The sequence below is a fragment of the Mandrillus leucophaeus genome, unplaced genomic scaffold (assembly GCF_000951045.1).
Source record: "Mandrillus leucophaeus isolate KB7577 unplaced genomic scaffold, Mleu.le_1.0 Scaffold13, whole genome shotgun sequence".
NCBI classification, from domain to species: Eukaryota; Metazoa; Chordata; class Mammalia; order Primates; family Cercopithecidae; genus Mandrillus; species Mandrillus leucophaeus.
Window position 1 is genome coordinate 8,035,932 of NW_012101254.1, and position 13,769 is coordinate 8,049,700.

The 13,769-nt window shown below is 49.3% G+C and overlaps 1 protein-coding gene across 3 annotated transcripts in view; it reads left to right on the forward strand.

Moving 5' to 3' along the window:
• ITSN2 (intersectin 2) overlaps positions 1-13,228 on the forward strand; it is a 133,555-nt gene extending 120,327 nt beyond the window's left edge. For all 3 annotated transcript variants that reach the window (XM_011972707.1, XM_011972705.1, XM_011972706.1), the window contains 8 exons: positions 3,424-3,522; positions 5,243-5,410; positions 6,129-6,344; positions 6,907-7,028; positions 7,801-7,883; positions 10,798-10,881; positions 11,675-11,848; positions 12,316-13,228. In XM_011972707.1, coding sequence (XP_011828097.1) covers positions 3,424-3,522; positions 5,243-5,410; positions 6,129-6,344; positions 6,907-7,028; positions 7,801-7,883; positions 10,798-10,881; positions 11,675-11,848; positions 12,316-12,473 — 1,104 coding nt within the window. In that variant the 3' untranslated portion in view covers positions 12,474-13,228. The remainder of the gene's footprint in view (positions 1-3,423; positions 3,523-5,242; positions 5,411-6,128; positions 6,345-6,906; positions 7,029-7,800; positions 7,884-10,797; positions 10,882-11,674; positions 11,849-12,315) is intronic.
• The last annotated feature ends 541 nt before the right edge of the window (positions 13,229-13,769 follow it).

Genomic DNA, 13,769 nt, shown 5'->3' on the forward strand with positions numbered 1-13,769 from the left:
GGCAGTGGAGAAGGGTATCCCCATCAAAGGAAACACCAGGACGGCAGATAATGTTCCCATTGTTTTGTGTCGCCTTTTTGTAGACCTGATTTCTTCCTGGCACTGGGACCATAACTTTTTCCCCATCTAATAACAGAGTGTTTTTTTTAAGCATACTTACTTATCAGCTACTTTAGACTCCCAAGAAACACCCAGAATGTCACTTTCTTAATTTTGTAAATTGCATTCATTTAATACCTATCTTATTCCAGAAAGAGTATAAAATAGCTTACTTTTTTTCTTTTCTTTTTTTGAAACAGAATCTCGCTCTGTTGCCCAGGCTGGAGTGCAGTGGTGTGATCTCAGCTCACTGCAACCTCTGCCTCCCAGGTTCAAGAGATTCTCCTACCTTAGCCTTCAGAGTAGCTGGGATTATAGGCATGTGCCACTATGCCTGGCTACTTTTTGTATTTTCAGTAGAGACGGGTTTTCACCACGTTGGCCAGGTTGATTTCGAACTCCTGACCTCAGGTGATCTGCCCACCTTGGCCTCCCAAAGTGCTGGGATTACAGGTGTAAGCCACCGTACCCGGCCCTAAAATAACTTACTCAAACGTATAAAATGCAACAAGATAAAATTTAAAATGACTAGATGAATAAACTGGGACAAAAGGAAATGAGAGTAGGAAACAGGAATTAGGATAATATATAAAATGCATATCTGTGATCCTGTACATATACCAGAAGTGTGCACAGACGTCATCAAAGCTTCCAGAAACTGATGAGCAGAAGAAGAAAGGATCAGTTCCATGATGCCACGTCACAAGTTAAACATGAGAAGTAAAGCTACAGCTGTACTCAGAGAGAAAACACTGTGTATAATGTAATGAGTCAACAAAATCCTTCATATAAGTTATCACAATAGAAAGTCACATTTTGAGAAGTCATTTGCATTAATGTTGTTCAGTAGTAGAAACTATTATTATAGCTGTTAAAATGGTAAGGAAATAGAAAGTAAAATCTGTTTTCTGGCTTTTTTTCATATTTCCTGTTGGGTTTTTTTGTTCATGAAATACTGCATATTGGGATCTATTAAACAGCCATATCAGTACTTAAGGGAGAGAGTACATAATTTAAACATTTTCATTGTCAGAAAAGAATAGAAAAGAAGAAGAAACTATAAAGATGTTTAGGCAGAAAATAGAAATTCCAAAAGGAAAATGGAGGCAATAATAAAGATAAAAAGCACAAATTATATCAATATATCCAAGAACTGGTATGTTGAAGAGAAGTAATAAAATACAACTGATGAATCTAACAGAAAAAGGAAAAAACACAAGTAACAGTCAGAATGTATGTAAGGAGATCTCTTAAATTAAAGCGCATGCAATTCCAAAAGACATGCTAACAAATGTGAAAACATAAACAAAATGTGTAATTTTCTACTAAAACTTGAAAACTGGCTCAATAAGAATAGAACATCTTTTAAAAATAGAAAATCTTACTATTAAGATACTGTTAACCAAGGAGAAAATTGAGAAACTTATCCCAAAAAGGAGCTGGGTTCACTTGATGGATTTAACAGTGAATTCTTTCCAACTCTAAAAGAATAGATTATTCTATATTATACAAACTGTTACAGATCACAGGGAAAAGTAGAGAGGTCACGTGGTTCGTTCTATAAGCAAAAGTAGCCATGATTCCAGGCCTGTTTAAGTTAAAACCCACTACCTTTTACAAATACAGCTGTTAAACTCTTAAAGTAACAGTTCATAAAATTAAGCATTACACGAAAAGAAGAGTCTGTCATAACCAAATAGGATTATCCCAGGAGGCTATAGCATACCATGCTTAGAACAAGACAGGCTCTAATTGTGTGACCAGAGGCAAGTTATTTAACATGTAGGAGCCTTCAGTCCCCTCATCTATAAAAGGAGATTATCATACAATACTTTTAAAGGACTTTAACTCAGAGACCAACACATTATTATTAGCATTCAATAAATGATTATCGTATTTTTCCTTATGATCTCAGGGATGCAAAAATGATTCAATATAAGGCACTGAGGACAGAGCCCTTCAATTTGCGATAAGGGTAGGAGGCGGGGAGTTGCCTCGAAATGAACTGAAAGAAACATGGAAACCACGATCATAGACTTAAACATTCATCAGAATAATGAGATAAACTGAAAATTGTTAGTATATGTGCATGTTTTAAAACAATAATGATGTAAATAGGATTTCAATGTCATCACAATTGTAACAATCGTAAAAATAAATAAAAATACTGCCTCATAATGAAAGGCCTGCTATAGCTTACCTTAAAAAAAGCAAAATCTAGCAATAAGCTGTGTTCTAAAATGTTACTTTTAAAAAGACTCAGAAAAATATGAAAATAAGCAGCACGAAGATGCTTGTGACAGCAACATGTACAGATATGGCCAAAACAAAAGGGGGCAGTTTGAATATCCAGTAGTGGGGAAATGATCAGGTAGGCTACAGTGAGTGTGCTTTGCCGTCATTAAAAACTGCCACCCTAGAGCAGCAGCTGCTCTCTAGGCAGTGTACCAGTGCCAGGGGTAGAGGCAAGTAAGATGTGGGCCCTGGGCCTGGCGTTCAGTCGGGTGTGGAATAGAGACACTGGAACACGATGCCTCTCCCTGTATCACCTGGTGCACATGTTGTGGCCAGGGAGGGTCCTGGAAAGGAGGGAAGGTGTCCCGGGGGAGAGCCTGGACAAGGGGAAGCAGGACTTGAGTCTTGAGGGTCGAGTGTGAATCAGCCCCGAGAAGACAGGGCGGGGACAGTCCCAGCAGAGGCTCTCACATTCGTGAGAAAGCTGAGGAGCATCCGCTGGGCTTGGCACGTGAGGTGAGATATTCCTACTGTGAACCCAATAGGTATCATTTTAGATCCTGAGTTATTAAAAGAAAGTTGAAGGCCCTCACTTTACTACAGTGCAAAGTATCAGTGTAGCAAAATTACAGTTCTATGTTGTGAATATATACACGTTTTAAAATAAAACATGCACCTAAAAAAAAATTATAAAACAGTAAGACACACTTTGGGAGGCCGAGACGGGCGGATCACGAGGTCAGGTGATCGAGACCATCCTGGATAACACGGTGAAACCCCGTCTCTACTAAAAATACAAAAAACTAGCCGGGCGTGGTGGCGGGCGCCTGTAGTCCCAGCTACTCGGGAGGCTGAGGCAGGAGAATGGCGAGAACCTGGGAGGTGGAGCTTGCAGTGAGCTGAGATCGCACCACTGCACTCCAGCCTGGGCGACTGAGCAAGACTCCGTCTCAAAAAAAAAAAAAAACAGTAAGACAAGGAGAAACATAAATAAATAAAAGAAATGTGAAATCTAAAAGGCGATCAAAGACCGATGCTTCCTGTGGTCGGATCTGCGATTTCCTCACGAGCCTCGCTGTTGTTTTGCAGAAGCTGGCATCTGACCCGCGGTGTAAAGGAATGCCCCTCTCCAGCTTCCTGCTGAAACCCATGCAGAGGATCACCCGCTACCCACTGCTCATCAGAAGTGTGAGTGTGCAGGCCGGGCGGGGGAGTCTGAGTTAGGAACAGGACGCGCTGAGGTCCACAGAGGCCGGATCCTCAGGGAGCCTCTGACCGCGCCACCTCACCCTGCACACAGCGCGACGCCACAAAAGCGATCCCACTGTCCCGGGGACCAGACGTGTGTGTGTGCGCGCGCGCGCGCGCGTGCACAGAAACACGCCGAATCCTTGAAGTGGGCAAATCAGAGAGGAATCCAGTGTCACTTGGGTAACCTGTCATCCACCTTTCAAGAAACTCCCCAGCATCTCAAAGTCGTAAGTGTACTTGTCCAGGCAGGGAAAGGCCCCTCCAGGTCTCCAGTTTTGGAGCCCATCTGGAACCGAGAGAGAGACTAGAGCAACCTTAGACTCCAGTCTTTCCTCTGAGATCTGCTTCCATCCACCCCTGAACACCTTTCCTAGATGTCCCAGGAGGCTCCACTCGGCACGTCCTAAACAGAGTTCATTTGTGTCCGTTGCTGTATTCGGCTTTGACATTCCTTCTAAAATTCCTTCTGGCTTTCTTTTCGATAAGCAATATGGCCCTCTTGAGCCCATAAGCCTTCTAAGGAAAAGGCAGACTTTACAAGAGATTATGCCACAATTAACCATTGATTACTGTAACTTACAAAGAAAAACAGCAGGCATATGATAAGCCTGTTACTTCTATTGATGATTCCTTGACTTTTGGTCTGTTAGCTGTGTGACCTCAACATAGACCTCATGTGATAGATGCCTGTACTAAACTGAACCATAATGCAGGTTCACAGCCCCTTCATTGCAATACTTGGGGCCAGATGTGTTCAGAATTCGGAATGTAGTTCAAATACCATATAATATATGACTCCTCAACTGAGCCTTAGGGCAGCACTTACAACCAGACACACTAATATTCCTACAGTGAAACATAAGAACAATCACTGTAAGTAGAATAAGTAAATATCTCTCTTCTGTTTAGGTCAGATTTTGCCACCAAATAGATACTGAGTAAAAACTTCAGGCTCTCAGGCTTTTCTGCATTTTAGAATTGTAAACGAAGGACTGTGGACTCATCCGACTAGAGTGAGAGAGTCCAGACAGGGGGCGTCTGGTGATGGCCCGTAATTTCTGGAGGGACCACACACGTTTGTGTTCTGGCCTCTACGCATTCACAGTTGCAGCATGCCTCGTTTGAAATCGCTTCAGAATGAACAGAATGCATTTCTTCCACATGCCGACAATGTGATTTTATTGTATTTTTCCTGTGGCAGGGGAGTCATTGCTTTCATCAGGTATTTTCAAAAGGATCAGTGACCCCCAGATTGTTATGAACCACTGTTATTCAGCAAGTTCACGCTTACCACAGCTGCAGCCAGTTTACTCTGGAGGGCTCGCCCTTACATTAAATTTCGGGAGGAGTAGGGAGGCTCCCGTCTATCACCAGGAGCCAGTCCGAGAGCAACCAGAGACCCACAGAGTTCAGAGCCTTGATCCGTTTAGCACTGTCACCTTGTCGCAGCAGCGTTACCTGTCCCTGTGTCCCCAAGAACGTGTGGGAGTACGAGTTTCTCAAGGGCGGAAAGCGTCATCTTGTTCCCCTCCGCACTTCAGGGCATGGAAGCAGCCCGTGACTGGGGGTTGGCGGAGCAGAGCGGTCCAGCGAGGGTCCCAGGGGGGCGGGTGAGAGACGCAGCTCCTCCCGTGTGACGCTGCCCACTCTCTTCCAGATTCTGGAGAACACCCCGGAGAGCCACGCGGACCATTCCTCCCTAAAGCTGGCCCTCGAGCGCGCAGAGGAGCTGTGCTCTCAAGTGAATGAGGGAGTTCGGGAGAAGGAAAACTCGGACCGACTGGAGTGGATCCAGGCGCACGTGCAGTGCGAAGGCCTCGCGGAGGTCAGGCCTCTGCGGTTAAGCCGTGCGCCTCCAGGGAGGCTGTGGGTGGGGAACCAGCTCCGAGCCTTCCCTCGCATGGACAGTCTCCACCTCAGGCAGCCTGTGTGGACTCACCACCCTGCCCCTGCAAAGGCTTTCTTTTTTCTTTTTTTCTTTTGAGACGGAGTCTCATTCTGTCGCCCAGGCTGGAGTGCAGTGGCGAGATCATCTCGGCTCACTGCAAGCTCCGCTTCCTTGGGTTGGAGCGATTCTCCAGCCTCCATCTCCCGAGTAGCTGGGACTACAGGCATCTGCCACGACGCCCAGATAATTTTTGTATTTTTAGTTGAGCTGCGGTTTCACCATGTTGCCCAGGCTAGTCTTGAACTCCTGACCTCAGTGGATCCTCCCGCCTCGGTCTCCCACAGTGCTGGGATTGCAGGCCTGAAGGGCATTCTCCTTTCTCCTAAGGAGAGAAGACTGGGATTTTTTGTTTTGAGTTATTTGAATTCAGCTGGTAGAATCAGTGTTCTGTGACTGGAAGTAATGATTTTCACTGGGCCAGTTTGAACTCTGAAGAGTAATGTATTTAAGGATCTTTCATGCAAGGTGCATGATTCTAGCCACACTCCCACCTAGAAAACTCCACTACAGTATCCTCAGGCCCAGGGCACTGGCCTCAGGGGCACTGGATGGTTTGTGCCGGGATTTAAAAAGTGAAATTTTCTTTCTCTTTAAGCAACTTATTTTCAACTCTCTCACCAACTGCCTGGGGCCCCGGAAGCTCTTGCACAGTGGGAAATTATACAAGACCAAGAGCAACAAGGAACTGCACGGATTCCTCTTCAATGACTTCCTGCTTCTTACCTACATGGTCAAGCAGTTTTCTGTTTCCTCTGGCTCTGAGAAACTTTTCAGCTCGAAGTCCAATGCTCAATTCAAAATGTATAAAACGGTGAGTATCGCACGTCTGGAGGTAGCATCAGGGGCCTAATGAGGTGTCGCCTCTATCTTAAGGGCCTTCCTGGCGGACCCTGAGCTGACCTTAAGGGACTCTCCTCACCTGGTTCCAGATCGCTGGTGCTTCCTTTGCTGCTTCCCATACATTGGGGCCCCATGCGGCTGGGCTCTCCCCACCCGCCGCTGGCCATCAGCCAGACTCCAGCTGAGATTCTGGCTTCGCGTGACACCTGGGCTCACCGCCGTCCGCATTCAGCACTGGGTCTCTGTAAGTCGAGCCCCAGCACGGCACCAGCGTTGGTAGCAGAGAGAGCCTTTTGCACCAGCCGTCATGGGTGCTCAGAGCTCCTGTCCCCAGTCCCAACACCTGACCCACCTCGATGGTGACTTTTCCAGAAATGGAGGTTTCATTTGTTCTGTGTAGAAGACCTTTGACACTAGACCCCTTTCTCCTTCTCAGCAAGGCTCTTCAGAACAAACGGAGCTCTCTCTGGTCATAGGCGGGTGGAGTGTTCTGACCCATCTCACAGCCTATGTTTTGGCCCTAATTCTTTCAGCCCATTTTCCTGAATGAAGTCTTGGTGAAACTGCCCACAGACCCTTCCAGCGATGAGCCTGTCTTCCACATTTCCCACATTGATCGGGTCTACACCCTCCGAACAGACAACATTAATGAGAGGTCAGTCCTGACCATGTGTGGCCTGCCTTGAACTCTGGGAGAAGGCCTGGACGTCTCCCTCTGCCATAAACCCATCTCCAGCCGTGCTCAAGCCCCACTAATTCTGTATCCTGAACCTCTCTTAACACGCCCCTCTGCTCCGGCCCCACGGTAGGCCTTTGTCACCGCAGCTGCCCCCTAACATGCTTCCCGGCTTCGCTCCCCACACCACTCAGCAGCCTTCCCAGATGGCAGATTGGCACCTCAGGCCCTGCTACAGTCCCTGCAGGGGCTGCCTGCAGGTAACAACCCACTGTGCTTTGCTGGTTTCCGAGGCCTCCTTGGGCCACAGGTCTTAGCCCCAGGCCCTCCACCTGCAGCTCTTCGCCCCCCAGGCGCCCTTGTGTGAGTCCCATCCCCGCTGTTCCCAGCTTCCTTCAGCCTGCAGCTCCAACAGTGCCTTCGGGGCGCCCACCCGGGAGGTGCTGCTGCTCCTCTGTGTGTGCTAGAACCCCTCATGCCAAGTGTCATCCGTGGGGCCAATGCATTGTCTCCGGGTCCCAGCGCTTTGCGAGTGCCTGGCATTTTGTGGTCAAGAAGGGGCATTAGCAGCTCTCAGCTGGATCCTCCATTAGCATAAGAATCTTTCGGTTGACTAATATCAGGTCTTTGATAGGAAACTTGTGAAAGCTGAGGTTAGCAAAAGACTGAAGAACATGTGCAGAGCTCTGGGGCTCCGGGCTGACCTGTGAGGGTGGGATGCCGCCAACGGCTGCCCCTGCTTCTCCCACAGGACCGCCTGGGTGCAGAAGATCAAGGCGGCGTCTGAGCAATACATCGACACTGAGAAGAAGAAGCACGAGAAAGCTTACCAAGGTATCGGGGTGCCTGGAGGGTGGACGCAGCCCCCAGGTGCCCTAGGGATGCTGGCCACTGCTCCTGCAGTCAGGCTGATGAAATGGGGACAGGCCTGAAAGACCAGACCTGCTGCGGGATCAGACCAGAGAGCCCTCCCCTCTTGAAGCTGCCACTGCAAACCTCCCTGGGGCCCCTGCCCACACAGAAACGGGCTGGCAGTGCCAGCTCCAGGACCTCCCGCTCTGCAGCGCCTCTATCCCTCCCCCTCCACTGCACCTTCTCCACTCCTTTCTCTCCATGACTCACCTCACCTCTGCTTGGGCTGTGTTGCTCCATTACATGCCGCTTCTGTGGTCTGTCTCCCTGCAGTTCCTGAGCAGCCCCTGCTCCTCCTCACCCTCCTCCAGGGCCTGCCATCCACCCTCTCCCTTTGCAGCCAGGGGACCTAGACCCTAAGTCTGCCCTCTCCCCATCCTTCTGCCCCTGCCTCCTCCCCCTTCTCACCTCACCAGAATTCAGTCCACATCCTGTCCCCACCAGTGACACCAATGGCCTAGTTAGTGGCTCAGTTCACTTTCCCTGCCCCAGCTCCCTGCACTGATGGCAGTCACTGAGGCTCTGCCTTCCCTCTGGACCCCATGGCCGCCTTCCCAGCTCTTCTTCCACCCTTGCCCAGGCCTCTCCCCCGCCTCTGTAGCTCTCTGCTCGGGGACCCCACCAACCCCCAGCTTCAGGGTCAGGCTGGCCACACTCCCCCAAGCCCGCACCTCTGAACAGCGCCCTCCAGAGAGCCACCTGCCCCACTGCTCCCGCATCACATGACTTTTCCCAGGGGACCACCAGCCTCCCTCCAGCAGCAGCTCCTCCTCCTGGGACCCCCTGTGGAACGCAGTGTGGTCCCCAGCCACCCAGGCCCCTCCCTGGCACCTCACACCTGGTCAGCTGTGCTGCAGTCCTCCTCCCTCGCAACTTTCCCATCACCCTGCTTTCCTGTCCCCGTGTCACAGGCCCCCAATCTCCCACCCAGGCTGCAGCACAAGGCTCTCTTCCTCTCTGCCACCCATCCTCTTCATTTCTGGAGTATTCTTTTTTCCAGAGCTGCTCTTAGTGCACCTCTTCCTGCTGAAGTATCTTCCTTATTGCCTCCCAAATTAAGGACACATTTCTTATCCCACACTCAGGGCCCATCCCCACTGTTACCTGCCACCCAGCCCCATCCCCAGCTCTTTGCTGTGCCCGGCCCATCCAGCTGCCTAGTTGAGCAGCCCATCGTTGCCCTGCCTGGCCTTCCTATGTGTGCTCACCCTCCAGCTGAAGTGCTCTGCCCCCACCTTAAATTCTTCCCATTCTTCGAGGCCCACGTCAAACACAGCCTCCTCCATGACACCTTCCCTCTTGCCCTAGCCAGTGTGACTTCTACCTGGAGCCCCACTGTCCTGAGGCTGCGATCATCCTCCAGCACTCCTCCTCTGTTGTCTCTGCTTACGCCCCCTCAGTCCCTGCTTTTCTCACTTAATGGCCATAAGCTCCCTCAAGGCAACTCCCCCAGCATCGGGCCCGGAGTGTGACTTATGACGGTGGGGCTCCAGCTTTGTTGCATTGGTGTCCTCTCTGTTCATGGCACAGATTACTCACCTGCTCAGTGGAGCCACAGTGGTCTTTGTAAAGCACCTGCCACCCTACCCCGCCCCACCGTGGCCCTCCGACCAGAACTCCCACATTCTTCTCCAGCCTCCACATGAATGCCAGGCCCCAACCTCCCTGCTGCATCTCCAGCTGTGCCAGGCCGGCCTGTGGCCTCCACCCCACGGGGTGGGGAGGGTTGTGCTCTGAGTCAGCCGCACCTCCACCTTCCTCCCCACCTGGCCCCCCATGCAGCCTGTCCTCCTGCCCGGGCCTCCCGCCAGCTTCCTGGCTGCTATAGTTGCAGCTCTTTATGTTTTTTTATTCAGGTTTCCCCTATTTTGTTATATACTCCTAAAAGGTATGTTTAAAGCAGCTTTTGCTAATTGAATGTTATTTTAATAGTACTTTAAAAGCTTGCTGTTGAAAAATCAATGATTATTTCATAACGCATATAATGATCTCTTAATTGGCCAAAGATGTCAATCCAGTTTTTCTGCCTGAGTTCTGCTTCCCATCAGCATCTGTATATGTTGCTGTGCCTCGTCCGTGTGTTCAGTCCTTCCCACATTTGTCGATTACTTTGTGCCAGGCTCTGTGCTAGGCTTAACTGGGCCTGGACTTTGGTATCTGATGTTTAAATTTGGACCCTGCCATTTAGCAGCTCTGAGTGGATCACACTACAGTCCTTTCTAAGCCTCAGCGTTTCTCATCAGTAAAATGGGGAGCTACCTTATCAGATAATTATGCAGTTTAAATAATATAACTTACATAAGTCTAGCACATGCCTAACACAAAGTAAGTATCCAATAAATGTTAGCTTCTATTAAGTGCTGCACAAATACCCTGTATTATTTTATTAATATTACTATTTGCTGGGCACTTGAGGGGTTAATACAAGGATGATCGAAACACTCCATGCTCTACCCTGGCTCCTGTCTGGCAGAGGATACAGACATTATACAGGATTTCAGACCCAGCAGGCTGTGGGCTGCTCATAAGCCAGGGATACTGGATGCAGAGGAGGGAAGGGATCTGGGAGGTAGATGTGGGATCAGACCCGCATCTTGAAGGATGAGTAGGATGCTGATGGGCAGAGAAAGCAGGCAGGGCAGAAATAGCAAGCAGGGCCTTTCTAGCAGGCGACACAGCCTGGGGAAGGCACAGGGCAGCCAGATGCTGGGCTGTTGGGCCCAGGGCAGTGGCAGATGGGGACAGGGAGCCAGTAGTGTTATGGTTGGTTTGCAAGACAGTGAGGGTCTGCATCCTTGGAGAAGAGATGAACAAGACTTGTCTTCCTCTTTTGTAGCCCGCTCCCAAAAGACTTCAGGCATTGGGCGCCTGATGGTGCATGTCATTGAAGCTACAGAATTAAAAGCCTGCAAACCAAATGGTAAATCCTGCTTTCATTCCTTCAACAGACATGGTAACTGCCCTGCCCCAGTTTTTGCTGATGACTTTTTGAGACGGAGTCTCGGTCATCCAGGCTGGAGTGCAGTGGCCCAATCTCAGCTCACTGCAACCTCTGCCTCCGGGGTTCAAGTGATTCTCAAGGCTTAGCCTCCCGAGTAGCTGGGATTACAGGTGCGCACCACCATGCCTGGCAAATTTTTGTACTTTTAGTAGAGACGGGGTTTCACCATATTGGCCAGGCTGGTCTCGAACTCCTGACCTCAAATGATCCAACCACCTCGGCCTCCCAAAGTGCTGGGATTACAGCACTTTGTCATTGACAAAGTGCCACTGCGCCCGGCCACTGATGACTCTTCTGAACACTGAATAAAGGAATGCTTTCTAATAGTGTGTCCAGTGCCACTAAAATGCACATATTGGACCAATATTCTCATCACTGTTTTCCCAGTAAGTGCCAGTGCCCGCCTTCCCTAGTGTGTGTGCCAGGGAAGCATGCAGCAGGTTGCAGTGACACTCGCCCAGGCTTGCTCCGTGGGGAGCGGTCCTGGTGGTGGAGGTCTCAGCCACTCCCCGGTTAATGCTGCTGTCAGCACTGGGAACTTAGAGACCCTGTTACTAGACCACAGGGATACGGTGCCCCAGGCAGTGGCTCCTGCTGCCATGGTCTCGAGTGACCCGTTATCTGGGATCCTGCTTCTGCTCAGGGAGGGCACTGTCAGTCACTTCGTTTTACCTGCATGCACCACATGTGTCTGTGGTTTGTTTTTGTTCAGGGAAGAGCAACCCATACTGTGAAATCAGCATGGGCTCCCAGAGCTACACCACCAGGACCATCCAGGACACACTCAATCCCAAGTGGAATTTTAACTGCCAGTTCTTCATTAAGGATCTGTACCAAGATGTGCTGTGTCTCACCCTGTTTGACAGAGACCAGTTTTCACCAGATGGTAAGTGTCGCTCAGCCAGGGGATCTAAAGGCTTTCCAGTTTCCTAGATCCTGGAGTCCTGATCCAGGGGCCTCAGCTGTGTGCAGACCCCTTGCCACTTCGGGGAAGTGACACAGGCCTGTGTCATCTCGCTTTGGCAGGAGGTGGGTGGCCTTCCTCAGGGGAGGGGGTGGCCTCAGATAGTTTCAGGCCTTTGACCCGTCACTCCCTACACACGTGACGCGAACACCACTCCTGGAGCATTCTCAGAATGGAGATTTGAATTCCACGTGGCAACTTCTCACACATAAACCTGCCACCATTCCCCACACACCCATTCACGATATTCAACAGCCATGAACCAGAAGAAGTTCCTTGTTTCAGATGTGAAGGTTTTATGAATCCTACTTCAGACACTCTTCCGGATGTAGCTCTTTAATGATTTTATAAAGAAGAAAGACTCTGACTCTCCTCTGTTTATTCACCAGATTTCCTGGGTCGTACTGAAATTCCAGTGGCCAAAATTCGAACAGAACAGGAAAGCAAAGGCCCTGTGACCCGCCGACTGCTGCTGCACGAGGTCCCCACCGGGGAGGTCTGGGTCCGCTTTGACTTGCAGCTTTTTGAGCAAAAAACTCTCCTGTAGGGGTTCTAAAGGACAGCACCAGTGGGACAGCCCACAAGGCTGGGGCTGGAGAACGAGAGACGGCGCTCTCTTAGGGCTGAGGGAGCACCATGCAGCTTCACCCCTCACAAAGCCACGCACGCTGGGGGCTCTGTTTTCCTGCACACTAAATAGCTAGCAATCTATGCAAACACCTTTCCTAAAAAGAAACCAAACCCCGTAGTACAGTGCCTTGTCCTAGTGTTCACATGTTCAGCTGTGTTTCGATGCCAAGGTTTCCATTTTCAGGGCTATAAAAAGTATTACATGGAAATGAGGCATCAGACCACCAGACGTTACCGCTCGGTTGAATGTGTCCACCGTGGAGTGGTTTGGTGACGCTGTAACCATTCCACGCCAGTGACCTCTGCTGGGTCACAGCCACTCAGGAGGGGAAGGGTCAGGATGAGAGGCTGCAGCCTCGACGCTTGCGCGGCCTGATACTGAAATAGCGTCTACTCGTGCACTGAATAAAAACAGAAACTTGATCATTTTTTTCCTGATTAGATTTTATCACTCTCTGCTAAGACAATATAGTCTGGAGTATAAGTGGGAAAGCTTGATTTAAATACTGTGAACTCTAATAATGTGGAAAATATTTTTCAACTTTAATTTTCTGAAGTATAAATTATTTATGTAAATTCATTGTTTTTGCATTTCATAGGACATGCATCTTTAAGCTTTATCATTGCCAATATGTACAGAAAGAGAATAAAGACATATGTTTATGGATGGAACTTCTGTCAAAGTCTGACTGATTTACTTTCTATATGAAAGCTTCTTTTTTTCTTTTTAATTTTCTCAGCCAGATGAAAGGCTCTTAAAAGGTACCTTCAGAAGCTGCCTATAATGAAACCAAGTTTCCTTCCTGGTATGTGGGAAAAACCAAGGACAGAGTGAGGATGAGGTCAGGAGACCCAGCGCCTCACCTTGACTCTGCCACTAATTTGTTCTGTGACTTTGGTGCATCTACCTTATGCTTCGGGTGCCGGGTTTCTTTAATGGGTGAAATGGATGATCTCGGTGGGAGCCACTGACCCTCTGTGTCCTTCAGCTTGCCTCATCAAGTGATAACCTCAGGGTTACTTACAGTAAAGAAATGCACAAAGGTCTTAGACACTAAACCCCCTGATTAATGAGTAAAAACTGGGAAAAGATCTGTCCTTTTGTTGTTGTTTTGAGACAGAGTCTCACTCTGTCACCCAGGCTGGAGTGCAGTGGTGCAATCTCGGCTCACTGCAACCTCCGCCTCCTGGGTTCAAGCGATTCTCCTGCCTC